General features: G+C 44.1%; 1 protein-coding gene across 3 annotated transcripts in view; it reads left to right on the forward strand.

The window, feature by feature from the left end:
* LOC148040593 (uncharacterized) overlaps positions 1-27,856 on the forward strand; it is a 180,756-nt gene that overhangs the window by 91,690 nt on the left and 61,210 nt on the right. For all 3 annotated transcript variants that reach the window (XM_087701152.1, XM_087701160.1, XM_087701168.1), the window contains 3 exons: positions 6,217-6,537; positions 19,482-19,796; positions 22,056-22,364. In XM_087701152.1, coding sequence (XP_087557278.1) covers positions 6,217-6,537; positions 19,482-19,796; positions 22,056-22,364 — 945 coding nt within the window. The remainder of the gene's footprint in view (positions 1-6,216; positions 6,538-19,481; positions 19,797-22,055; positions 22,365-27,856) is intronic.

A 27,856-nucleotide genomic window follows, 5' to 3' on the forward strand; every position in this document is an offset into this window, starting at 1 on the left:
ATGGCTGATAGATGCATTGGTAGTACCACCTGGAACGTCTATCACCCCTATGGTCCAGGCGAGGGCCACCATGGGGAAAGAAGCAGGCAAGGCTGATCAAAGAGAAGGGGATAAAACCAACTAATGTAGATCAAGATGACTGCGATGAGCTGAATGAGCTTGCTTGCTCGACCATCGAGCTTTTAGTTTCCGATGTTTGTTGTTTAACATACAAGGGCTTGATACTGTCTATGCCATTTGGATGCGACTAGAGGAATTGTATGCCTAGAAAGTGCTACAAGTGAAGTCTACTAGATGAAGAAACTCATGGATTTGCACATGAAAGAAGACACTGCAATGTCTACTCACCTTAGTGAGTTTAATTCTATTTCCAACCAGCTTGTTGCCTTGAAGTTCAACATTGATGAGGAGTTCAAAGCTACGTTCTTGCTATGCACTTTGCTAGAGAGTTGGGATACTTTTAGGATTGCTATGAGCAAATCTAATGCCATGTTATTGTATTCGGATGTAGAGAGTGCTCTACTCATGGAAGAAAAGAATCGGTAGAACAATGCGTCTAGCAAGTCTTCCAATGCTTTGCATACTAGAGGCAGATCGCAGTAGAAAGGGAAATCTGATAGCAAGGGACGCAGTAAATCCTCTTGTAAGGATGTTGAATGCCATCATTGTGGCAAGAAGGGTCACTTCAAACGTGATTGCTATAGATGGAAGAAAGAGAAAGGGAAAGGCAAGAAGACAGATGATAGCAAAGAAGAGAAGAAAGAGAGTCAGCTTGCTAAGAAGAGCAGTGTAAAGATGGAAGAGGTGAATGTAGTCAGCTATGAGAGCGACAGTGGGAATGATGTCCTCTTTGTCTCTTCTTGTTTCAGTGCACATGCCTTGATTGCAGATACAAATGATGACATGCACACTTGGATTTTAGATTCAGGTGCCTCTTTTCATGTTACCCCTCATCACGAGTGGTTTTCCGACTACACGGGGGGCAGACATGGAGTTGTTTATCTTGGGGACAACTATGCATGTGGCATTGCAAGTATTGGCAATGTGCAACTGTAGTTTCAGCATGGATCTATCTTCACTCTTCAGCATGTTAGAGGCATGTACCTCAACTCCAGAAGAGCTTGATTAGTACTAGTCAACTAGATAATGATGGTTTTCATACCACCTTTGGTGATGGGAAATGGAAGATTTGTAAGGGATCTAGGGTTATTGCAATAGGTTGCAAGAGTGATACTTTATATCCACTTCATGTATCTAGTGTGCGTGACCATATTGTTGCCGTGACCGAGCAGCCAAGTGTTTCCTTGTGGCATGGACGGTTGGAACACATCAGTCAGACAAGAATGAAAGTACTTTCTCGTTTGGGTTACTTGCCTTGTCTTCGTTATGCTAATTTTGAGCACTGTGATCATTGCGTTTATGGTAAGCATGCACAGACGTCTCATAAAAAGTCTCTTTCATTGAAATCTTTGCCTCTAGAGTTAGTACATTCCGATTTCTGTCAGATGCCAGGGTTCTCTCTAGGGGGAAAGAAATACTTTGTCACATTTGTCCATCATGATACTCGGAAGGTATGGGTTTACTCTATTTGTAGAAAGGACGAAGTGCTTAACAAGTTTTAGAAATTCTTGGCACTGGTTGAGAACCAGACTGATAAGACACTTAAGTGTCTTTGCTCTGACAACAGTGAGGAGTATGTGTCCAAAGCCTTTTAGGCATTTTGTGACAGTAAAGGTATAAAGAGGGAGCTCACTGCCCCTCATAATCAACCCCAAAACGGAGTTGCAGAGCGCATGAATCCAACCATCCAGGATAAGGTCCATACGATGCTATCTCATGTTGTATTACCCCATGGCTTTTGGGCAGAGCTGTTATGACAGCCGTTCATTTGATCAATAGGTCACCGAACAAGTCTTTGGGGGGGGAGAGTCCCTCAGGAAGAGTAGTCGGGGCAAGCCACCTTCTTATGCTCATTTGCGAGTGTTTGGCTGCGAGGCTTTTGTACACATATGAAAAGAAGAACGCAGCAAATTGGAACCAAAGTTCTGTAAATGCATATTCCTAGGATACAGTGACGAGGGTGAGATGGGGTATAGACTTTAGGATCCCGAAAAAAGAAAGATAGTATGCAGCAATGACATCATCTTCCATGAAGATTGCATGCATAAGCAGTCTGAGAAGACCGAGGTAGTCAGGAGGGTTGTTTTCATGGAGAATGTACCTTTTAGGTAGCCGTTTGTGCCCAGTGACACCATGCTGAAATTTCAGGACAGCAAGCTGAAAATGCAGGATTGCAAGTTCCACAGCTTGCAAATGCTAAGCCTTTGCTCCGTAGGTCGACCCGACCATCAAGGCCACCTGATAAGTTTGTTCATGGTGCACAATATGCTGCAGATTATGTCATGGTTATTGACTGTGGTGAGCCGTCATGCTTCAAGGAAGCAATGATTAGACCGGACAGCAAGAAGTGGTTTAAGGCCATGTTGTCGGAAATGGAATCACTTGATAAGAATAGTACTTGGAACTTGGTGCAGCTGCCTAAAGGGTAAAAAACTTTTCCATGCAAGTGGGTTTACAAGATGAAGGTCACTTCTAGTTCTTCGCCAAAAGTACAAAGCACGGTTGGTTGCAAAGGGATACAAGCAGGAACATGGAATTGACTTTGATGAGATCTTCTCTCCTATAGTCAAGATGACTACTCTAAGAATCATTTTGGGTTTGGTTGCAGTTGAAGATATGGAGCTCATACAGATGGATGTAAAGACTGCATTCTTACATGGTGATCTGCATGAGGACATATATATGCAGCAGCCTGAGGGTTTTGTTGCTAAAGGCAAAGAGAAGATGGTCTATAAACTCAAACAGAGTTTATATGGGCTGAAACAAGCACTGGAGGAATGGTATCATAAGTTTGATACTTTCATGCAGTCTCAGGGCTATCAGAGGAGTCAAGTTGATCACTGCTTGTACACCAAGAAGGCAACACATGGCAGCCTGATTATCTTGGTTGTGTATGTTGATGACATGCTGATTGCTGGCAGGGATACTCATGCTTTGGATTCATTGAAGCAGAATCTACATGGCAGCTTTGACATGAAGGATCTTGGTGATGCAAATCACATTCTTGGGATGTGAATACTCAGAGATAGGTCGAAGGGGTTACTCTATCTGTCTCAGTAGGAGTATATCTCCAAGATTTTGCAGCGTTTCAATATGGAAGGGGGGGAAAGCAATCAGAGTTCCATTGCTTCCATATGTGAAACTCGGTGCAGAGGATAGCCCTACATCTGATGATGAGAAGGCTGAAATGGCCAAGATTCCATATGCTTCAACTATTGGTAGTTTGATGTATGCCATGGTTGCTACACGTCATGACATTGCCTTTGCAATGGGAGTGGTTAGCAAGTACATGGCAAACCCTGGCAAGAAGCATTGGGAAGCAGTGAAAGGTATTATGAGATACCTCAGAGGCACAAGGGCTTTGTGCATCTTCTTTGGTAAGTAGAAGGCATCTGTCATTGGCTTTATGGATGCAAACTATGTTGGACATGCAGATTGTAGGAAGTCCAGTGTTTACCTTCACAGGGGGATCTATTTCGTGGATATCCAGGTTGCAGAAGTGTATTGCATTGTCTACTACAGAGGCATAGTATGTGGCTTCCACTGAGGCATGCAAAGAGGCCTTATGGTTGTCACGTTTGGTTGCTGAGCTTGGTATCACTGAGGTTCATGTCCTCCACTGTGATAGTCAAAGTGCTATCATGTTAGCACGGAATCCTCTCTTTCATGCAAAGACAAAACACATATAGGTGTAGTATCATTTCATCAGGGAGGTACTTGACAGCAAGAGCATTGAGCTAGTCAAGGTACACACTGATGATAACCCTGTAGACCTTCTCACGAAGGGTCTTTCAATAGAGCGGTTTGCCCATTGCAGGCAGATGATGGGTATTGGATAGGTATAACCTCTTTCAGCTTTGTACATACTTAGACTTAGCTTATTGCCTTTAGGGGGGAGGTTGTTGGGATAAAGGGCAATGCCCAATGCAATGCCTGTGCCCGCCCTTAAGGGCCGACATGTACATGACTTATATACCTATCTAAAACATTATTGAGGTACTCTTTAGTACCACCAAAAGATTGTGTCTCTATCTCTCATCTCTCTCAACCTGCATCAACAACTTCACTTCATTGATCCGTGCATACAACAATACGATGTATTGACACAACCAAATCTAGCACATCTAGTAACAGTCAGGTGTTCTAGTTCACTCTTGGCAGAGACCATTTTGAAATTGCCTGATTGCCTTAATGCTCCTGCCTCTCCTATCCTCTATGAGTCACCATGTTAAGTTGGCACGTAGTATCCAATGATCCACTCCGAGAAAACCCGGCCTTGTTTTACATTGTAAATTTCTTGTGTCTCTGTTTGTTTGGGGCATAGATCACCAACAGCCCCACATGTGTTATTGAATGGGTGGTGGAGCACGAGAGTTCTTGCATGGAGTTGGTGGACACTTTTTTGTTTTTCAAAGAATTCTTTTTTAACTATTGAGCACCTCAAAAAATGAACATAAGGTAATCGTGCAATCAGAGCCCTGTGTAGGACTTCACATCTAAATGATAGAGGAAAATGCATGGGCTGAGTAAAAAGCCAATCTCACGATCTATAATGCTCCATTATAGGCCATGTGTGGCTCTAAATGGAAGGCGCTTGAATTCCAAGTCCATAGAAAAGCATATTTCCTTCTCTTCAAAGTAATGGGTGCACCATGTGGTCCAAATGTACCAGGCTATGATACTGGCAATCAGCTCCCGTGTGTGACAATGTCCTTGGGTCCACTGTGCCGGTGAGTAATTTGGAGTGGGAATTCTGCTCAGATGCTGTCCAATGATGAGGAAAGAAAGGCTCCCCTAAACATCCTCATGGTCACATGCTGAGCCTCTACCTGTGACCCAAGCCACAGCCCCCAGGTCACCACTATGGTCTCTATTGTGCCATGGAATATCATCGTGAGGGCTCTCCTCCATATCTCCTGAGCTCCGGGGCAATCCCATAGGCAGTCTATGTGTCTTCTCTGGCTCACTGCATCTTGTACACATCACTAGGTCCCTACCGTATCCAAGCCAATTGCCATCTGCTAAGTGCCTGTGAGCTAAAAGCCAGAGGAAGGGGGATATATTCCTAGGCCTAAAGCTGTCATGTAGCCTCCTCCAATAATTAGATAAGAACTTGCCTGCGATGCCCTCTCTCTGCGAATAGGAGGTGGCCGCTGGTTGCACTCTGATCCTGCTCATCTAGATCCTCCTCCCCAACCTAATAGTGTATCCAAAGAAGGCCACATCACATGGCCTATCAAGAAGTGGATTCCTCCACACCCGCTCTCTTGGATACCATTGTAATCTCTGAAGAGGCCTCCTCTGATAAGCCCAATATCTCCATCCATCTAACAGGCAAGTGGCTAGGTTTGGGTCGCGATGCACCACTGTCCCTCTGAGTGTGCCACAACTCTAATGCTCTGTCTGGATCCAGCATCCAGTGAACGCTGTCTGGTCAAAGCCCTCTCGCTAGAGGCAGCCATACTCCTCAACCATAAAAGTGGTCCATTATGAATTGAGAGCAACTTGAGGTGTGCCCAAGGCTCCAAATCCTGTTATTGATCTCCTTTGTGGAGCAGAGAAATGCAAGGTAGAGGAGGATACCACTTCATGCTTTTGTCTCAAACTGATGTAAATTTGTGGGTACATGTGTAGTGAAGTGCCCAATTTGAATATTTTGGCTATAACTATGCCAACTTATCCTGGGTGGCGCACATCTGTTGAAAGCAAAGGCAAACACTTTCAATGTGCAAATTATATGTACGATGCTGGGAGCTGGAGTATGTACCTGTCTAGTCAGTACAAAATGGTGCATATAGCTCCACAAACTACATCCTGAGCATGAAACTATTATCCTTCATAATCGTAATGTATTCAGCATTAGCACGGGTTCTTCTGGGAAAGTGTTTATTCTTGAACACAGTTATTCAACACGATGTTAAAATACTTAAGTGCATCGCAATGAATAGAATTTGCCCCCACAATTAGATAGCCAGGGAGTTTTTAACCCATGTGCTGCCTTTTCCTTTCATAGATTTGTAGTGTGTATTGTGTATTAACATAATGGATAACGTGATTGCCTCATTGTGAGCATGCTCTCTGCTCAATTTGTCTCAGGCTGGGTACAAGCAAGGTACTGCACAGCAGTGATAGAACCCTCTACTATTAGTGCGGGTTATAAGGTAAAAGTGTATGTGACTGCACGAGATCTACAAGGTGATAGTGTTTCTTACTCAACTCAAGCAGTGAGCTTTATAGTGAACCCTTTGCCGCTTGGAATTGCATATCCAGAATCTTTGTCGGCCAAAGTTTATGATGCGGAGCTAGGTTCTTATTTTGCAAACTTCAGCATCACAATATCTGGCATCTATAGTGTTGAAATCTGTGCTTATGGCTCACTCATAAATAACACACTGTACACGCTGAACATTCTACCTGGTACGTAGTCTGCATTTTAGTTACAGTTTCTCATTAACTTGCCATACTAACTCAGTGGTTTGCTGAATCTATGGTTTTTTGGCATATGCCTTACACAAAATCATGATGTTATTCAGATTTTTTTTTTCCATATGTTTCCAAGTTGGTTGTTCTAAGCAGAGAAACTTAGGATCACATTTGCCTTTCTTGTCCCTTTCCCATGACCCCTTTTTTAAAATTGTTAACGCTTTATAAATAACACGTTGTACATGCTAAATATTCTACCTGGTACGTGGTTTGCATTTTAGTTACTGTTTCTCATTAACTTGCCATATTAACTCAGTATTTTTCTGGATCTATGGTTATGCCTTACACAAAATCATGATGTTAGTCATATTTTGTTTCTTTATTCATAGGTTTACACGTTGGTTGTACCAAGCAGAGAAACTTAGGATCACATTTGCTTTTCCTGTCCCTTTCCCATGACCCCTTTTTTTAATTGTCAACCCTTTATGGTAAATGTCTTTGACGTTTTCTTCTCCTGCCTGGATTGCACCAAGCAGTATCTTCCAGATCTATGAAAATATGATTGGCCAAAAGAAGCAAACTCGTGATGACTAGCATGGTTTTTCTATTGTGTCCAATCCCAATAGTCCCATTCTATTTGTTTCATCAGTGTTAAAGATGTGCCTGGCCAACGTAATAGTCTACATGAAAGATCTCTCTGCTCACTTGGGATTTAGGAACCTTTTCCAACAAAGACTTCCCATACGGTTTGGCATTACAAACTAGTAAGCTAACTCCTTTTACTCCCCTTGTACTGGACATTCCCCCTAAAGAGCAGCCAGCCTGGGTGATGTCTATCTATTTCTATGTTATTGCATTCTTTATTTGGGATCATTTTAATTCACAACAAATGTACCTAATTAGCGTCTGTCACTGAAGTGTTTTATTGGAATTTTCTTTTCTTTTAAAGGGGGGAATTACCAGTCTGTTGTGATTCAGGGGACACCAACAGTGTATTAAATGAATGTGGAGTTGTCAGTCTTTTACTACCATTCACAACAGGTGACCAAGAATCCTAGATCCACGTATCATCTGATCCCAACCTCTTCAATAGAAGCCTTTGAAACACATATCCTATAGCAATGCCATGCAAAGAGCTACTACCATGCACTCAGGGGTGACACATGCTGCCAAGAAACCAATGTTTGTCCTTGATTTATCTTTTGGTTTCCAAGAACAGAATATTTATCAGAGGGCATGCTGTCAACAAACCAACATTTCTTTTTTCCACTAGAGAAAAGAGGATTGTATTTTATCAATGCGAAAAAGGCTGCTAAAGGCTAGCAAAGTATATCATAGATATAAAAACATATCAACCATCTCGCCAATCAGCTTCAGCAAACTCCCCCAAAAATTCACCTCCACAGCAGGTACGCTGACCATCCTCTTCATAGCCAAGTTTTCCTTCAGTAGTATCAAAAGATATTTTGGAGAAGAAGAAATTTAAAAAGGCAAAGAAACAATGTTTGGAGTCATTTATAAAGGATCTCTCTTTGGATACTGAGTTAGTGCAGAAGACACTAGATAATATCAGTATCATTTGAGGTGCTTATATACAACTTTTACAGTCAAATATGAAGCATGGACAAGTACATAATTGCATACTTTCAAGGCCATCTGTGATTAGAACTATTAGACAGAGAGTGAATAACAAAGTAATGGAGATTCTAGGTGAGCCTTTCCATATCAAGGCTAGCTTCAAGGGCAAGAAAAAGGAAGTTGTATTCAATGAATTTAACAATATTTTCCTTGACTTACCAAGTGTTTAAGTGCAGAAAAATGAAGTAAAGTTTGATCTTTTGGTTATGCACGTCATATAGGACAATAATAATTTAAGTTTTAAGGGGCTAGTAGCACGAGAACTCGGTGCTAGTCTCCATACATCGAAGCATACGTTTAGTGAAGATCATTCCCTCTCTTGATGAAAATCTTTGCAAAACCTACACACATAAGCATCTTCAACTCCCAAAACGTCAGAAGCATGATCTTGACACCATTGCCAATATCCTCACTCTCCCCAAGGAACCATTAGCTGCTAATTGCCTTCACCGTGTTAACATCGCCAATCCAGCCACTCATAGCCATGTACAAAATCTCCTTGAAAATCCCACCTTTTCCACTCTACCACTTCTTTCACTACTACCTTTATCTTCGTCCCACACCTTTTAGAGCTGCCCAAGGTCAAGAAGCCTTCTATCATCTCTCAACAGCCAAATCCTATCCTTGGAAAGCTTTTCTTGCATGGTCACTCCAAGACAAACTCAAACTAGCTCGACAAAACGAAAAAACTAACTTCAAATTTACTTTTTCTGCTCGCTTTTTAACATTTCTTATTCAACGTCTCTTTTCACTACCACCATCCGTCTCTAGCCCCTCCTCTTTTAAAACCAAAATAGTCCAAATACCATCCCTAAGTCCTCACTTACAAGTGCAAGTCCAAACATGCAAAGAAGGTCCAACACAGCACAACTGCTTCCACTACTCCCGCTGTGATCATTCCCCTTGTCAAAAGATGACGTATCAGTGAGATAGTAGGGTTTGCAGGGAGGAACACAGAGTAACTTGGCAAACATGGAGAAGAGAAGAGAAGAGAGAAGAAACTCTAATGAATGGAATGATGAAGTTCTGAATCATGGAGTGAATGTGATACAAGGGAACAAGGGTGTCATAACACAAGGAAGATGATGAAGACAGCCACGAACCAGGAACCACAATGTCCTCATGAAGGGGTGTGAGGGTAGTGGAGAGGCTGGAGAGAAGAGGTGATAGATTGAATGAATCAGCAGTGAGGAATGAGTGAGAGAGTGGCCTATAAATAGGCAAAGCCAGTCTAGGATGGTGCCCCTGTTTGGGGCTGCAAACCCTAAACGCAAAACGCAGAAACTCAAAAAACGCAAATTGCCAGTGAAACATGAAGGGTTTCTCAACACCCTCTCTCAAGCCCAAAAAGGGGAAGAAGAGAAGAGTGAGGTGGAGATAGAATGCTACATGCTGAAGAATTCTCATGCATAGCAGGTACCACTTGGACAATGTCCCTGGTGGGGAAATTGTTCACTTGCCCAAGCAACCTATTACAAAGATGATGAAATCATGCATTGCATAGGAGGAATGTTGGACTTTGTGTGGTGCCAAGAACCATAAGGATATGCCCATACTCGATCTTGGGAGTTGGATCCAGGTTGACCAAGTGACCAAGGCAAGAAGAAGAGGAGGAAGAAGATGTAGAGGATCCCTAAGATCCAAGATTTCCACCTGGAAGGTAACCTACAGTAAAGAATAGTAGACAGAGTGAACTAGAGAACTCGAAACTCAACCTTGAGAGAGAAGCCACTAGCTCAGTGCATCCATGCAAGAAGGAATACAAAGGCCTCACCTCACCAAGTTGCGGCTAAACCTCCAAGGCCCCGATCTAGGTAGATCCTCAAGATCCTAGGTGTCAATAGGTGACATTACCGCTAGAAGGAAGCCACCCTATCCAAGGGTAGTAGAAGAAGGTAAAAGGCCTTCTCCAAGGTGTGCAAAGGAGTGAGCGGTGGGTGGGGAGCCCCTGTGAAATTGGAGGAATAGGAGCCCCCTCTAAAGTCGCAATAGATGTAGGTGCCCCCTCGGAGGGCAAAGAAAGAGCATCCCTCTCTAAATCCCCCTCTGAGGTAGATATAGGGAATCCAAAAACTCATGAATCACGAACTCTGAAATGTCTGAGGATGAAGGAAGTGCGGTCGGTCGTGCTAAAGAAGGTATCTGGGATGGTGAAGAACTCCCAGAGGTGGCCTCTCGAATCTGAGTAGGCAAGGGTGAAGGGTGGGGCTCAGACTGAGTGGGAAACAGTCACTGCTTCTCAATGGAGCGGACTGGGAAGCCGAAGAAGAGGAAGGAGTCGAGCAGCCACTGTCTCTCGAAGGAGCGGACTAACGAGGAGACGGTATTAAACAATCACTACCTCTTGATGGAGCGGATTGCAAAACCGCAGGCCATGGTAGCCACTGTACACAAAAATAGGTGGGAGAAGATCGCCGTTGGCATTACGACAATCTCCAGGAGGTCGTAGCGCCAATCGATTCTCCATGTGCTCAAAAGGACTTAGTGCGTATCGGATGCATCTTATTGCCTAGAGCATAGTACTTTGACAGCCGATGCAGAACGATCTTTGTGGCCCAGAAAGGAGAGGCGGCACAAGGAGTGCCTGGTGGAAGACATATATACTCGAAGGGGGTGGGAAGCAAAGGTCGAAGCTGGCAAGCATTGGTGGTGTGTCCGGTGATGCCACAGTAGAAGAACCTAGTAGTCTGGTCATTTGTTGGTAAAGAAGCCATGGGTACCAGTGTGCCTTGCTGAAGAAGGAAGAGGTCAGCCACCATGAACCATGAACTGCAATGTTCGCCTCAAGGGCTAGGAGGGGAGTGGAAGGGCTGGATTTGAGCTACCAGTAGGAGGATCTGACCAGCAGTAAGAAGTTGCAACCAGTAGAAAAACGCAGGTAAGGGGAGAGAAAGACTAAAACCGCAAGTGAGAAGAGAGAGAGAGAGGAAAAACGCAGGAAAAACCAGTAGCAGGAGTGAGCATGCTAAAATCAGCTCGAAACAGTGTGTAATAGGCTAGAAACAGGTACAAGACTATTGTAGATAACAATGGCCAGCTTAGACCGCAATTCCTTTGTGAAAGGGGATTTGGGCTGCAAGCTGAAATACCTGAAATCTGCAAAATGAGATTGTTTTCTGAATGGAGAGTGATCAGCAATAATTACTCTACTGTAAACAGCTATAAACTTCGGGTGGAAGGCTCGAAACAGGCACCAGACTGTAGATGACAGCAAGGGACAGCTAAGACTACGATGTCCTCCGCGAAAGGGGAGTGGGAAGCAAGTTGGAAACACTTGAAACCTACAAAAATGAGATTTTGATACAACAGAAGAAGAAGAGAAGTGGATGCTGAACCCCCCACCAGTCTTTGCCGTCACTGGAGTGGAGGATCTTTGCCGCTGTTTGAGCATATCCAACTTTGATACCATGTCAAAAGATGACGTACCAATGAGACAGTAGGGTTTGTGGGGAGGAACACGGAGTGAACTCAGCAAACATGGAGAAAAGAGAAGAAACTCTAATGAATGGAATGATGAAGTTCTGAATCATGGAGTGAATGTGATACAAGGGAACAAGGGTGCCATAGCACAAGGAAGATGATGAAGACAGCCACAAAGCAGGAACCACAATGTCCTCCTCCTGACGGGGTGTGAAGGCAATGGAGAGGCTGGAGAGAAGAGGTGACGGACTGAATGAATCAGCCATAAGGAATGAGTAAGAGAGTGGCCTATAAATAGGCAGAGTCAATCTAGGATGGCGCCCCTGTTTGGGGCTGCAAACCCTAAACATAAAACATAGAAACACAAAAACACAAACTGCAGGTGAAGGGTTTCTCAACATCCCCCACCACCTCCCTCACCTCCACTATCCCACCCACCATATACTTTCCCTTTTCCCTCTTCACCCATACCTTCTACTTTCCCTTCCCCATCTTCTATACCACTACCCTGGTTATCAGGCCCACCTTGGCCCTCAATCCCCCTACCATGACACCACTACCTTCACTATCCTTCACAACATGACTTCTTTATGTAGACCATCCGGCTTCCTCTCCAGTTGCATTGATATCCATCTCCCCAACACCATGTCTTTGTGGATCTCTCCTCATGTCAGCATCAGTACTCTAGGCAATGGCCCATCATCTATCCAGTTTCGTTTAGCACATGGAGCTAGTGCAGTCCATCAGTCACATTTTGCTCCAGGACCTCCTTGCCATTGTCATTAGGATGACACAACTCTCTTGGGAGATTGATTCCTTGGGACCCCCGACCTTGCACACCGTCATCAATAGATACATGTCTGAGATCAAAGATTGATCGAGATTTAGCAAACACTTCTTCAGAAAGATACAAAGATTGCCAAGTTAGAACAGCCCTAAAGCTGATCACGCTCGAGACAGGGCTCTTTTTCAGCAGGCCCATGATTTTTTCAAGACCTGGAGAATAGATTTACTGATGCTCACCGAGCATGGTGAGCCATCTGGCAATGGGTGACTTGTACACCGCATGGGAACACCACACTTGAGCTCTTTTGTATAGAATTTTAAAAAAAGAAAAAAGAAAAAAAGAAAAAAAAAACTTTGAGTTGTATTTCACACTTGTATATAGTAGCAAGTGTTCGAGTTATACATAGTTTGTATATCGCATAAGAACAATCTTTGATCATGTACAAGATAGTTTAGTAGGTTACTTTTACTCGTGTACTTGAGTGACTTGTGGTTTTTTTCTAAGAGGGTTTTTGACTTTTCTCCAGACTAGACTTCCTTTGGAGACTCTGGTCCTAGACTCGCCCCAAGAACCGCTTTACCAGAGATTTTTTCCTCCAGCCTTTTTGTTTGGAGACTTCGGAAGGTAGTTTGGACCTAACCACAAGCTCCTAACCTAGAGATTTTTTGGGGACAGTTTGGAGAAAACCTCCTCTAGCACTCCATCTCTAGATATTGATATTGTATGAAGATCTTTTGCCTTCCCCTCTCTTCAGCTATAAAAAGAGAGGGGAGGCAACTAGTATTTCAAGCAATCATTTTATGCTAATAGAAGTGTGCTCTTGCAAATCTGTGTACTTTTGTCTCTCACCACTCAGACATTACTCTCTCTCTTCTCATTGTGTCTCTAGACTTCACTTCACCCTCCCCCTTCACCCCAAACTTCACTTCTCTCTCCTCCTTCCTTTGGACTTCCTATAACTAGCCCTTGTCTCTATACTTCTCTCTCTTCCCTCCTCTCTAGACTTCACTTTCTCTCTCCTCTTTCCTCTAGGCTTCTTGCTCTACCCCTACTTTGTACTTCTCTTCAGAGGCGTCACATAGCACTATTGTGAGATAGAAGGCCGGCTTACCTAGAGGGATCCACACATAGAGTAGTGATAGACTTTTTTCATAGATCCGACTCTACTAACACTACTAGCCTTGCAGAGACAGAGCCACCCTGCTAGACACCTTCCATTCCACAATGTGGAGTCATATTGGATAGATCCATTTCACTTTGTCGAGCATGGAAACCCCATCTACTGGGACCATGTCTAAGGAGACCACATGATAGTCGGATCAGAGCCATTATCATGAGACACCAAAGACTCACCACCATGCATATTAGTGGAGCATTTAGGGACCGCATCATAGCTGAGATCATGTGTAGACCTTGAGATCAACTATAGTCTATAGTCCCTACCACATCTTTCTATACATGGTTTTGTAAGATTTGGGTCTCCTTTTCTTTTTACTAATGGGACAACACCAAACTTGGTTTTGTTAGATTTGGGCCTGCGACTTCCGGTGAAGGAGGAGACTGAGCTACTAGAGTCAGAGTATGTAGATGATACCGCTCTTTATGTAGAGGATGATGAGCTAATGCTGGAGAGAGTGAGACTAGCTCTCGAGGTATTTTGCATTGCAGTTGGAGCGAAAATCAACTGGTAAAAGTCGGTTGGTTTTCTTACAGATCCAAACTCTAGCACGGAGTGGGGTGTCCACTTGGGGTTTAGATGAGTGTGCAGGGGACAAACTGTCCAATATCTAGGGTTCCAGGTGGGGCTCGACATCACTCCTGCCCAGCAGTTTCTTCTAGTTATCGACTCTATTAGGCGGAAGCTGACCTAATGGAGCACCATCTGCCTTTCTTTAGCGGGCCGAGCCCTGGTAGTCAACCACGTCCTCCTAGCGATGGCGTGGTACATCGCCTCTTGTTGGTGTTTCTTCTCGTCTTGTGTGGTTCAGCTTTGCCGCCTATTCCGCAATTTTCTCTGGGCTGGCTCAGACGGTTTCAGGGACTCCTAGGCCAAGGTGGCATGGGCGACCATCATTTGGCATCGGTCTGAGTGAGGGCTTGGGATCATTGACCTAGAGTTCCAGAGCTTGGCCCTTTTGGGCAAGCTAGTGGTCCATGGTCTCGCACCAAGCGGGCAGACCTGGAAGGTCCTTTTGCAAGAGGGTGTCTAGGAGTGCAGCACGGGTTCGAGGCCATCCTTGAGATGGATCTTCACAATTGCCTAGATCACACCACCCAGATCTTCCTTCCTCCACAGTTTACTTTGAGTGTGGCAGGGCCTTCGCAAGGCCCTAGTTCAGAGGCCCCCAAGATGCCAGGAGGAGATAGACCACCAACTGGTGGTCTGGAAACCCCAGGTTAGAGATCGGGATAGGATATAGATAGGTGAGAGATCCCACATCCAGTGGGCTGGCTGGGAGGCTCGCCGTGCTTGTACTATGAGGACGTGGAGGGAGGTGTACAGGATAGCGGATCAGGAGGCGTTGCAGCGGGCATCAAGATGCCAGAAGAGATGAGCTGAGGAGGAGGGAGATTGACTCAACGATCCCTCTGGAGTGGCTAGATCCCCCGATCCAAGAGCCAGTGGAGCCTAGGGAGGTGTGGGCTGCTAGATTCTCATCCGCAGGTATCCCCTTACAGGTGGCAGGTAGAGTGGGTGGTGCCCCCTGTGAGACCTTTACAGTGTAGGATGGGGGGTGTCTGGATCTTGACAGAGGATAGTAGGATGAGGAGATTGCTATCCTTTCCTAGAGGAGGATTCTTGTGGTTGGACTCCAGGGGAAGGCTTGGTGACTCGACCCTTTTGTGCCCTGGGAGGAGTTTCGAGAGTGGTGCCTTTGGATATGGGAGAGCAAGTATCAAGTTGGAGTGGGATCTTGGAGAGTGGCTATGGCCGGCCATTGTGGTCGCCAAGAATCCTTTGAGGTTATTGGAATATACAGCCAGGATTGGTAGACATGTACTGATGCAAGAAGACATGGGTTGGGTGCCTTCACGTAGCAGATACTAAGTGGAGCATAGCATCACGGATGCCTTCCATGGAACATTCTAGCGTCGCTTGTGGGACAGTTGGAGGCCGAGAAGGGTGCCGTATTTCCTTTGGCTTTTGGCACATGGGGGTCTGAGTGGGTTGGCCTAGATGCAGCAGAATGGAGGTTGTAAGTGCTACCCACAACAGTATTTGGAAACCCCAAAGCACTTCATTTGGTCTTGCGAGGTGGCACAGCTTGTGTGGAGAGGAGCTTGCCGTATTCTCCACCGTGTGGCACCCAGCCTTGGATGTATCTCGTGGGGGGCTTTTTGCTAGCAGGCAGTCAGCTAGGGCCGTGATGTTTTGTATGAGGCCGGGATGCCGGACACGATTTTTCTCATCGCGGCTGGGTCTTGTGGAGTGGTTGGCTTGGAGGTTTTACCCATCCGCCAAGTATTGGAGCCCACAATAGAGCGCTCAGAGGTATGGGAGATCATAGGAAGTCTTATAGGATGGTACATTTGGAAGGCACACTGTCAGGTGGTTTTTGGCGGGGAGTGCCTTTCAGTATATGCGACTTTGGCAGAGCTTTGGACCTCCATCATCCACTCCCTCCGCGGCTAGTGGGACCAGGTGCAGGGTGAGTCTCGAGCCCGCCAAGAACTCCGTCTTCAATTTTTGTGCACTTGGGGTGGCCATGACCTGTTCTTCATGATGTAGGTGGGCAGCCGCGGATGGCGATACACCCCCCCTCCATGGCTTCTTGCCCCCATCCCCCCTAGACCGCCTTGAGAGGCTTGTATACATGATGGATTTGTGATTTGCATCAGTTCTAGCTAGTCTATTGAGCATGTGCACTTCGTTGTACTCAGCCTTTTGAGTAATATAATTAGCCACATTTTACTTGAAAAAAAAAGAAAGACATGGTCGTACTCTAGCATAGGCCCATTGTAAAGTTATTCTTAGCATTGTTTCATAGGCCACTTAAATATTTTAATGTTATCTTCACCTTAGTGAGGAGATGACATTGGACATGGACGTACTTTGGATTTTGTCTCATAGGCCACATTGGCCTTATGTAGACATTAATATATCTGTCTTTCTTTCTTTCTTTCTCCAAACTCAGACCTCTCTGTCTCTAGACTTCATGTCTCTGTCTGTCTAGGCTCTTCTCTCCACTTTTCTCTCCAGACTCCTCAACTTCAGACTTCTTTATGTGATTTCTCTCTTTCGCAGACTCCTTTGTATTTGGATGGTGGCAGGAAACAGCAGGGTGGGGCACCGACAGTCACATCAGTCATTTCAAGGTCACGTTTGGCTGCAGGTCAGGCAATGTCAAGCAACATGTCACATCACGAGTCAGTTGAAAGTTTGTGTTAGATCCATAGATCTCTAATTCTTAGCATTTTGACCCTGCTCAGACATTCATGTACACAATCTAGGGAGGGTATTTTGAATTTTTTTTCTGATGAGGTGTGTACTAGTTGCCTGGTTCGATAAACCAAAGCTTGTCCTCAATTTCCCTTTTTGATTCCAAGAACAGAAAAGTTCCATTATAAACAGTTTCGTAGTCAACTTTATCCAGTAAGTTCAACACAGGATGATTCATTACTGCAAACAACACTGGGTTGAGAGGATGCAGCAATGAATTTGTAAGGGTAATTTCCTCTGTAAATCCCTGTTAAATCCAATACATGCAACCACATTTTTCCCAATAGTATTTCTGACCTTAATCTTTCCAAAACCTAAACCAGCCATTAATTAATAGGAGAAGATCATTTGAGATGATCAAAATTCCATAATATATATGACAGAACCACCACCACTTCATGTCCAAAGGATTATGCATGATCAATATCTTGGTGAACATTAAGATATTATGCAGTATGTATTGACCCTCAATGAGCCCATACTGCCAATATTTTACTAAATATTTGTTCGACAACTCCATCACAGAAATAGGCCTCCAGTGCTTGAACTGCAGTGTCGTTGACAGTTTGGGTGATTAAGATGTAAGCATTACAATGTTGTTAAACTGTCGTCATGTTGAAGATTCTGCCAATGTAATTGCCACCCTCACCGATTCAGATGGTCATTATGCTTGTTGTAAGGATCATTACTGTTATTTATTTTGGTTGAGGTAGGGTTTGTTGGTGTCAATCACAATGCTTCCTCTGCTTTTTTTGTATTTGTGGAGGTACTCAAATCAGTGCAACCATATGCATAAAGGTTGCTGAATAACAAAATAATCATATGTGAAGAGGTGGTCTGACCAGCATGAAAAGAGCCATATGCAAAGCTAAAAACCAAAACCAAAAAAGCCACATGGCTATTAGTAGAAAGTGAAACTCATTAAAGCCTCTGAACATTAAAGGAAGGAGGCCTGCATCATCAGTGGTCAGGTGCCAGTAATGATCGATGTCATGCAAATAACCTCCAACCATGGAGCAGCCACATCACAGTTAACAGCCTTTGCCTCTTTAGGAGGCCTTTCACTCATCGATATCTTCAATGTAGTTCTGTGTGACTTTATGCTCTAGTCTAGTCTTTCCTTGCCTTTCCATTGCTCCTCTTTCTTGTCATTCTTAGAGCCCACCTTTATCTTCCATAATCCTGTAAATCTCTTCCTCTCTCTTATAGGCTTTTGACTAGCCCAGAGGACATGAGGTCCTCTCAGCCCTTCATCTCGTTTGTGGGACTGCCTGAAAATGCAGCAAATTGGCTTAAGCTTTTTCACAATTCTCTCCCTTGATACTCTTATACTTCATTTGTGTTGGGGGGCACAGTAGAATGGCTTAATTCTCAGGGCTATGAGAACATCCATATCATTCACACATTCCAGATTTCTGCACACAGCCTCCTGGATTCCAACTCTGGACTTCAGCGCATCCTTATCAGTCCAACACTCTTGTTCCATTACTTCCTGGCAATTAAGCCTGCTCATTGCCACCTGGTCAGACATGGGAAATGTAACTCTCCAGCATTACTATTCAAGACTTTGGCTGACATCATCCATTACCTAGTTATTTTGATGACATTCAAGGCACTATCTGTTTGCTGCAAATCTTGAAGATATCTTGATTGAGCTTTGGTGGGTTTGTAGTTCCCTACCACTTGACCCAAATTGGAATTTTTTGGTTGTTTATTGGCATCTCATCATAGATTGGCAGACCACATGGCATCATTCAGAGACTTGGTCTGGCATTATTAATTTCTGTGAGGTTTTTGGATTTACATTCTAGTTATTCTCAGATTGCACATGAGAGAGGGTCTTTTAAATGCATCAAGATGGTTGAGCATGATAAGGTTTTCGATGATGCCCTAAGTGAGTGGAGTAAAAATCTTGAACAGTCGAGTGCTGTCTTTAAAAAGGCAAATCAATCTTGAACAGTCGAGTGCTGTCTTTAAAAAGGCAAATGAATCTGCTTAACTGATGAATATAGACCATCAGTAATTGACTATGTCAATTGCATTGTTTTTTTGTAATAAATAGGAAGATTATGAATGTCATTGTCTTTCAATAAAAGGCTCGTGAAGCTTACCAAGGTTCAGGCTAGGGCATTAATGGTGTCATCACAAGTCTTGTAACCACTCGCATTGCCTTACATCTCATAAAGTAGATGTTCCTTTTTGTGATTCCCAAATCTGTGAGGTATATCTTTTTTAAAACTAAGATGTTTTTATCTATTTTTTGATGAGTTCACTGACAAAATAAACTTGCATAGAGTCATGATGAGGGAAATCAGTGATCACACTGCAAAAGTATAATCCCTACTGGACATATGCTATTTGCTCTTTACTGCTTTTATATTCTTACTAGGTACTAGAAACTGTTCACCTCAGATTTTCCTATCTTTTCCATGTTTATGATCTTGCTTGGATTGTGAAAGGCTTGGTCTTCCCATCTAGGCTCTTAAAAGATAAGAGTTTTGATTTAGCATAGACATGCATGCGACCACATACTGCCACTTTACTTATTGGTGGCTTATAATAATCAAGTAGACTGTCTGTAGTAGGAACATTAAAAAAATAAGATTTTCTCTTGACCTCTTCCATGATATTGTTCTTAATTTATATAAACAGGTGCTATTCATCCGCCATTTTGTCTTCTTAGTACAACCGATGTTAAAGATGTTAGGGCAGGAAGTTCTATCACTGTATTTGTTATGGCCAAGGATATATATAATAATACAGTGGAAGTTCCCTCATTTGGAAGACTTACACCATTTTCAGCCAATTTCACTGGACCAAGAAATCAACTTAGTAATCTTTCTTATATTGGAAATGGTACCTTTTCTTCTAACATTTCTTGCCAGGCGATTGGGATCTACACATTGATGGTGACATACAACCACACTTTCCTTATTGGTAGTTCAATGCTTGTTAATGTTACTACAGGTTAATTTTCAGCTTGTCAAACCCTTTCTTATATACATGTTGAACTGGTATGCAACTACAAATCATATCTCAAATCTGAATAAGTGCTTACTGAAAGTTGAATGCTAATCTATGTCAAAACGTTCTAACTTTTAGTTCATTGAAACGCCCTATCAAGTCCTTTTTGTATTCAAGTTGTGTTCAACAAGACGACAATGAGTTGTGCAGTGAACAGTCCTCTACTTTCTCACTCTGTTGGTCTTATTCATCTTTCTAGTCTTTCATCAGGCAACTTACCTTCTTTTACTCTTTTTGCCCCCTTTCCATTTCCTTCTGCCCCCTCATCTTGTAGGTTCTCTGAAATCACCGGAGGACACCAATAGGCAGCATAACATGTGGGTAACTTTATATAAATCCCTATTATCAAGTCACCATGAGAATGGTGCTACAATGGATTAGTTGATATTGACTCATGAGCCATGAGTAGGGGAGGATATATAATTAACCTGTTGCCACATGGAACAATGATAAGGACAGGGACAAATAAAAGAAAGAGAAGGAGAAGAAGTGGTGAGAAAGGGGAAAGGGGAATGGAGAAAGGAGAAAGGAGAAGGGAGGTTTCTTTTTTTGTGGGGCGGGTGGGTTTGGGAAGAGGATGACATGGGAGGGACAGAGAAACGTGAAATACCAAAAGTAGAGAGATAGCTAGGGGATGAACAAGCATGGGCAGCTAGGGATTTACCAAATCATGGGAGCTACCAAGGGATGGGGACAACCATACTTTTCAGCATCCAAAAGCCCTAGGATGGTCAATCAATTATGCCAGTAAATAAGATCACCTGTACTTTAGGCACAAGTCAATCATCATTTGTTAAAATCCAAGGCATCTTTTAGATCAAAAAACTAAGCAATTTCTCCCCATGATTGAGTGCATGGATGTATACAATGTATATGTATATCGTAACAATAGGAAGATAGCTTGATACATGTGAAGGTAGATCTTCTGAGCTGATGGATAATTCCATTGGAGATGGCAAGGTGTCTCACCATGTGCTCCACAAGGTAACTACTGAGGGGAGTGCATCTTGGCTAGCCTCCAAAACCATGGTGAGCTATCATGAACATAGATACCTTGTGGCATCTTAGATTTGTGATAGGGTGGATAGTACCTATTGCATGTGCACCCATACATAAGGGTATCTTTTTTTCAGTTCAGGTATGGTGCTGTTTGATGAATTCTTTTCTACCTCCCATCCCCATCCACTTTCCGTCCATAAGGACTTACTTTTCACATGCCAATTGTCCATTTTCCTATCATCTCTAACGGCCCAACAGTAAATGGCACCAATTATTCCTTCAGAAAGCTGAATGCTGAGGCCATGCTCAGACACCCATGACTGGTAAGAGGTTTCCTTAAAGCTGATCCTAGTCCTTCCACTTCCAATAACAATGACTAGTTTCCGGATTGAGCATCATTGTGTATTAAGTCAATAATCCAGCTAGATTATTAGGCCAACTTGGGGAGTCTAGATCTGCACCTTCTCCGACTGGAACCTCCTTGGAGATGTATCTACGAGAATTGTCAAATGTTAATATCCTATCATGGACTATCAGCAATGTGTTGCAGCTTTGAAGTGCTATTGCATCCTTTTGGAAGGGCATTGCTTTGGAAAATATGCTTGTCACACTGCTAAACCATCTTCCTTTCGCAAGTGTGATGTTTTCTTCCAATTTCTTATGTGACAGTTGCAAATTTCACATGGAAAGAGGCTGTGTCCATGATTCTTGAGCAGGAGGCTCAAATCATGAGCAATGTGGTGGTCATGACAATGATTAAGGCCTTTGCATTAGGTTCTACTGCCAGTGGGAAACAGAAGAAGGGGAAGAAGGTGAAAAAAGAGCTGAACTGTAAGGAGGATTTGTCTTTTAGTGGGAAGTGCCCTCATCATAGGATGGACAACCATTGTAGAGGTCCAATGCTGGCAAAACTATCACCACCTTCAATCACAAAAGGATTCTAACACCACTGTCAAGTCCACAGCAGTGGTGATAGGAATCAATCTTCATTCCTGTCTTTTTTTCCATTTAAGGTGATGTAGATATAGGAAATTTTTTCTGATCATTGCCTTTTTTGAAACATGTTACAACAAGTAGCAACTTTGGTCTCAGTAACTCTCAGCTGCCATAAGAAAAATGTTCATGATCGTAAACCCTTCTCTTGAACAAGTAGCAAATTTGGTCCTCATGTAAAGTTTGAGCTGCCGCCCAAATGTTTTGTAGGTCTTATAAATGCTTCCAAATGCTCCTACACGATGAACATTGGAGAAAAGGTATTAATTGGAACCTATGGAATTTTGACCATTCAAGCAAGAGATTCATTTGGAAACAATTGTACAAGTGGAGGAAATGGTTTCCTGGTTACATTGAAAGATACCAAAACATTCGAGGCATACTCAGGAATCCCATTTGATAATGACAGTGGAAGATACACATTCCCCTTCCAGTTGGAGAATGCTGGAACATATAGCCTGAATGTGTCACACAAAGGGATTCGGGTTTCTGGACAAGAACACATCGTGGTGCTGAAAGGTAAGCAATATTTATGGCAGCTTAAAAGTAATGTTCTTGATTCATTGTAGAGACTTAATAAAACTATCCTTGAATGCAAAACACGTAAATGTAGATGCATTTAGGTGATGTGCAACTATGGTACATTCCTAAATAAAGTTCAGGATAAAGTGTCTGACCATCAATAATTTACAACTGATTTAGTTACTTCTACCCTTTCCTAAAATGTCACATGGTTGATGTCTGTCCTGGTCTTTCTGAAATATTTTATGCAGATTTTTCATCATGTGTTTGGTTTTCTATACTCGCTAAAAAATCAATAAAGCTCATCCTCAGTAATAACACAACTTCAATGTGTGCTCTTCCTTTCCAACAGTGCCCACCTTTATGCTGCTTTGTCATGTTATTCCTCCTTGCTTCTCTGCATTCTTCTCCCTTCCTATGCAAATCCTTGGGGAAGGCAAGATTTCTAAGGATGCAAGAAAAATGGTTGATCCTCTTACACTTGAGGAGTTTCCAACTCCATAATCTTTGCATAGGGTGATTTCTGATGCTTCAAAATGATCTCTCTTTTTTTCGTAATAGGTAATTGTATTAATTATGAAAAAAGTACAAGATTACATGATTACAAGATGCACGATTGCTCTAGGCCATCATGCATAAAATTTGAGACTTCACAATCAAAGTACAAAGAAAGTAGAGTGACGAGAGGGGGGTAGAAGAAACTGCAGCATGCCAAGAGAGCAAATCCTGTCTATGGAGAATATTTGCTAACTCAATCAAGTTGAGCTGCCAATGAAGAAGTCCTTTCAAGCAAGCTATATGACTGTGCACTCCCGATGTAGCATCAAAGATGAACTCATCTCGCTCTCTTGCTCTCTCTCTCTCTCTCTCAGGGAGCAAAAATGGGCGCCATCCTAGACTCTAACTGTGCCTATTTATAGGCCACTCTCTCATTCATTCCTTATGGCTGATTCATTCAGTCCTTCACCTCTTCTCTCCAGCCCCTCCACTGCCGTCACACCCCTTCAGGAGGACATCGTGGTTCGTGGTTCGTGGCTCTCTTCATCATCTTCCTTGTGCTTTGGCACCCTTGTTCCCTTGTATCACATTCACTCCATGATTCAGAACTTCATCATTCCATTCATCAAAGTTTCTTCTGTGACACAACGCGCATAACTTTTTTTTTTTGCAAGTAAAATGTGGCTGATTATATTACTCAAAAAAACTGATTACAACAGAGTGCTCATGCTCAACAGACTAACTGGAGCTGATGCAAAGTCACCAATACATCATGTATACAAGCCTCTCAAGGCAGTCTAGGGGGGATGGGGGCAAGAAGCCATTGGGGGGGGGGGGGGGGGGGGGGGGCGGGGAGGGGGGGTGTATTGCCAAATGGGGCTGCCTGCCTGCATCACAAAGAACAGGCCTTGGCCGCCCCCCCAGGTACGCATGAAGTGACCACGGAGCTCCTGACAAGCCTTGGACTCGCCCTGCACCTGATCCCATCGGCCGCGGAGAGAATGGATGATGGAGGTCCATAGCTCTGCTAAGGTCGCAAGTGCTGAAACTCTCTCTCTGCCGAAAGCCACCTAGCATTGCGCCTTCCAGATATGCCATCCAGTAAGGCTCCCTATGATCTCCCATATCTCCGAGCGGTCTGCTGTGGGCTCGAGTACCTGGCGGATGGGTAAAGCCTCTAGACCGACCACTGCACATGACCCTGCCTCGATCATGAATATCGTGTCCTGGATCCCGGTCTCATACAAAAGGTGACGGCCCTGGCTGCCTGTCTGCCAACAGAAAGCTCCCCATGAAATACACCCAAGGCTGGGGGCTATACGTCGAAGGATACGGCATGCTCCTCTCCACACAAGCTACGCCTCCTCACAAGACCAAAGGCAGTGCTTTGGGGTTTCCAGAGGCTACTCTGTGCAGTGCTTACAACCTCCCTCCTTCTGCATCTGTGCAAGACGGCTTCCCACCGCCAAACCTCCTTGTGCCACCAACCATAAAAAATACGACACCCTCCTTGGCCTCCAGCTATCCCATAGGCGGCGCCAGAAGGTCTGTCGGAAGGGCTCCGTGATGCTGTGCTCCGCCAAGTGCCTGCTGCGTGACGGCGCCCAGTCCATATCCTCCTGCATCAATACATGTCTGCCAATCCTGGCAGTATACTCTAGGAACCTAGGTGGCTTTTTGGCAACTGCAGAGCCCTGCCATAGCCACTCTCCTAGATCCCACTCCAGCTTATCAAGTGGTCTACCCTCCTAGATCCAAAGGCGCCACTCCTTGAGCTCCTTCCAGAAAACATAGGGGTCCAGTCGCCAAGTCTTCCCCTGAAGACCCACCACCCGAATCCTCGTCCATGAAAGGGTGACAATCCCCTCATCCTGTTTCCCTCTGTCAAGGGCCAGACGTCCCCCCTCTTGAACGGCGAAGAAGGTTCCCTAGGGGGCGCCACCCACTCTACCTGCCACCTGAAGAGGGATGCCTGCTGGAGAGAACCTGGCTGCCCATCCCTCCCCGGCCTCTATCGGCTCTCGTATCGGGGGGGCAAGCCACTCCGGAGGTATTGCTACGTCTATCTCTCTTCTCGTCAACTCCACTCCTCTCGTGCACCCTAATACTCGCTGCAGCACCTCCTCATCTGCCATCCTGTAGTACACCTCCCGCCATGTCCTGATGGAACAAGCCAGGCCGGCCTCCCACCCAGCCCACTAGATGTGGGGGTGCTCACCTATTTGTGCCCCTTCCCTATCTTTGACCTGGAGGTTCCAGATCACCGGCTGACGGTCTATTTCCTCCTGGCAACCTGGGGGGCTCTGGATTAGGGCCTTACGGAGGCCCTGCCACACACGGAGTAGGCTCCGCAAGAAAGGTGATCTGGGGGGGGTGATCTGGGCTGAAGTGCAGATCCATCTCAGGGATGGCCTCCACTCACCGCCAAGCGCCTGGCCCTGCCACACATGGAGTAGGCTCCGCAAGAAAGGTGATCTAGGGGGGGTGATCTGGGCTGAAGTGAAGATCCATGTCAGGGACGGCCTCCACTCGCCGCCAAGCGCCTGGCCCTGCCACACACGGAGTAGGCTCCGCAGGAAAGGTGATCTGGGAGGGTGATCTGGGCTGAAGTGAAGATCCATCTCAGGGACGGCCTCCACTCACCACCAAGCGCCTGGCGCATAACTAAGATTGTCATGGAGAATGTGCCGTGACTGAGAATGCATAACTGAGACTGTCATGGAGAATGGGCTGTGACTGAGAATGCAATGTACTGACGGAGGGAGCAATGTACTGATGCAATAGGCCTGGCACATGATGTAACAGCTCTGACTCAATGTGTCTGACGCAGCTCTGACTTGTCATGACTGAAACGTAATGTGTTTGATGTAGCTCTAACCTGCCGTGACTGAGACAGTTGTGGAGAATGCGTGACTGAGACTATCATGACCAGCAATAGTGCTTGGGAGAATGCATAACTGAGACTGTTGTGGAGAATGTTCTGTGACTGAGAATGCAATGTACTGATGCAGGGAGCAATGTACTGATGCATGGATGTACTTGTCGTGAGGAGTACCTGTTATGAGGGAGACCTGTGTCAACTAATAGTTTATGCTGCAGTCACATTCTATGTTGCAGATACATTGACATTTTATACTACAGTGACAATTTAGGGGAGATTGACATATTGTGCTACATTGACACTTTTTGCTACAGTCACATTTTATGGTGCAGGCACATTGACAGTTTATGATACACTGACAATTTATGTTACTGGTTTACTGCTCTAGTCTGACTGTAAACAGTTTATGCTACAGTGTATGATATATTCATGATGGAAGAAACTGACAATGAAAGAATCACAAAGCTAACCATGGAAACAATGTTTCATACACTGCCAAAGAACCCAAGATACAAAACCTATGGGCGTAAAACCTGAGATTGGAATGTCTCTCCAGGGTCAAGTAGATATGGGAAGACATCCTACAAAATCAATGAAACGCTATATGAGGAAATGTGGACCATGCTCTGTGCTGAAATTGCGTATCATGAAGAAGGAAATGGAAAGTGATATACAAGAGTGGGTTCGAGCTGAAATGATGAAGGAACCAAAAAAAGAGATGTAACAAACAACGGATGCACACATGGCAGAGAAAGACTAAATGATCTCTAACGTAAAAGAACTAGAGGAATGCAAAAAGAAATTGGACACACAAAAGGAACCACAAATCACACTAGAGCTGCAAAAAGAAATGGATGTTTTAAAAAACGATATGCACACCTATGTAAGTGTGGTGCAAGGCACCCAAAAGAAAATGGAGAATGTTGAGAATGCTATCAAAGAAAGTGTAAAATGGATATATGCAGCAAAAAGGAACAAAGGAATGCATGGCAACAAAGTGGAAGTTATGAATGCCACCTTGGAAGAAGAGGCAAAAAGACGGGCATGCACACTCCACGTAAGAGTGGTTGGACGAGGTGAGAAAAGCTCCCCAATTGAAGATGCTATAGCTCTTGCCACCAAAATTGGGGCTACAGATGTATCCATCATTGGGGCTTGGGAAAGATGACACAAAAACAAAAGTCCTCATCCTAAAGTTTGGAAACTTGGAAATAAAGAGAGCCTTCCCCTCTAGGAGAATCGCTCTCAAAGGAAAAAAAATCTACTTAGATGAAGACCTTATTCCATCCTAGATAGCCCACAAGAAGAAAAACATGCCATGTGTTCTAGAGGCACAAAAAGTAGGTAAATGGGTTGTCTGCATAGATGGAAGAGTTATTATTACAAAGAAAAGGATAGCAAGATGATACGTGGCCTATGAGACCCTGAAGTTCACACTATGGGATTGCAATGGCTCCCTTAAGATAGACTTTGCTATGTATACTGAGACATACCAGTGTAAGGACAGCCATCTACCTGATGTATATGGATATAGATGGGATAGTACATATCGCCCTCAGCCTAGGAGGCCTGGAGGGACGTGGGGATGAGGAGGCATGGCAATTCTATGTAGAGAAGAGCTCTGAGATACAGTCCAAGTGGTACATAGAGATGCAGAGGTAAGATACATGTGGATCAAGTTACGTACAAGTAGAACTCGAGACATATATATTGTTATATGCTACTTTTTGCCTGTATACTCTAAGTTTGCCCCTAAAAAGGCATCCCCGTATACACCACTATATGAGGGCATAATGAGATTTATGAGCATTGGGGATGTTTTGCTAGCAAGAGACTTTAATGCATGCACAGGAAGCAATCGATTTGCTTTCTTTGACACTAGCAATGAGATGTTCAAAGATATTGCATTAGATGAAGTGGGATTAGTCAGATCAGCCCAAGATAGAGAGAGAATAAAATATGGAACACACCTATTGGCATTGAGAAGTGCACATGGTTTCACATGCTGGAATAACAAGAAAGGGTGGGTCAAGCATAGTGGACTATTTGATTGGATCACCCAACTTACTACCTAACATAAAAAGCTTTGAAATCTGAGACAGACCAATTG

The sequence above is a fragment of the Lygodium microphyllum genome, chromosome 2, assembly GCF_053477565.2.
Source record: "Lygodium microphyllum isolate KBCC chromosome 2, Lygodium_microphyllum_v1.1.10, whole genome shotgun sequence".
Taxonomy (NCBI): Eukaryota; Viridiplantae; Streptophyta; class Polypodiopsida; order Schizaeales; family Lygodiaceae; genus Lygodium; species Lygodium microphyllum.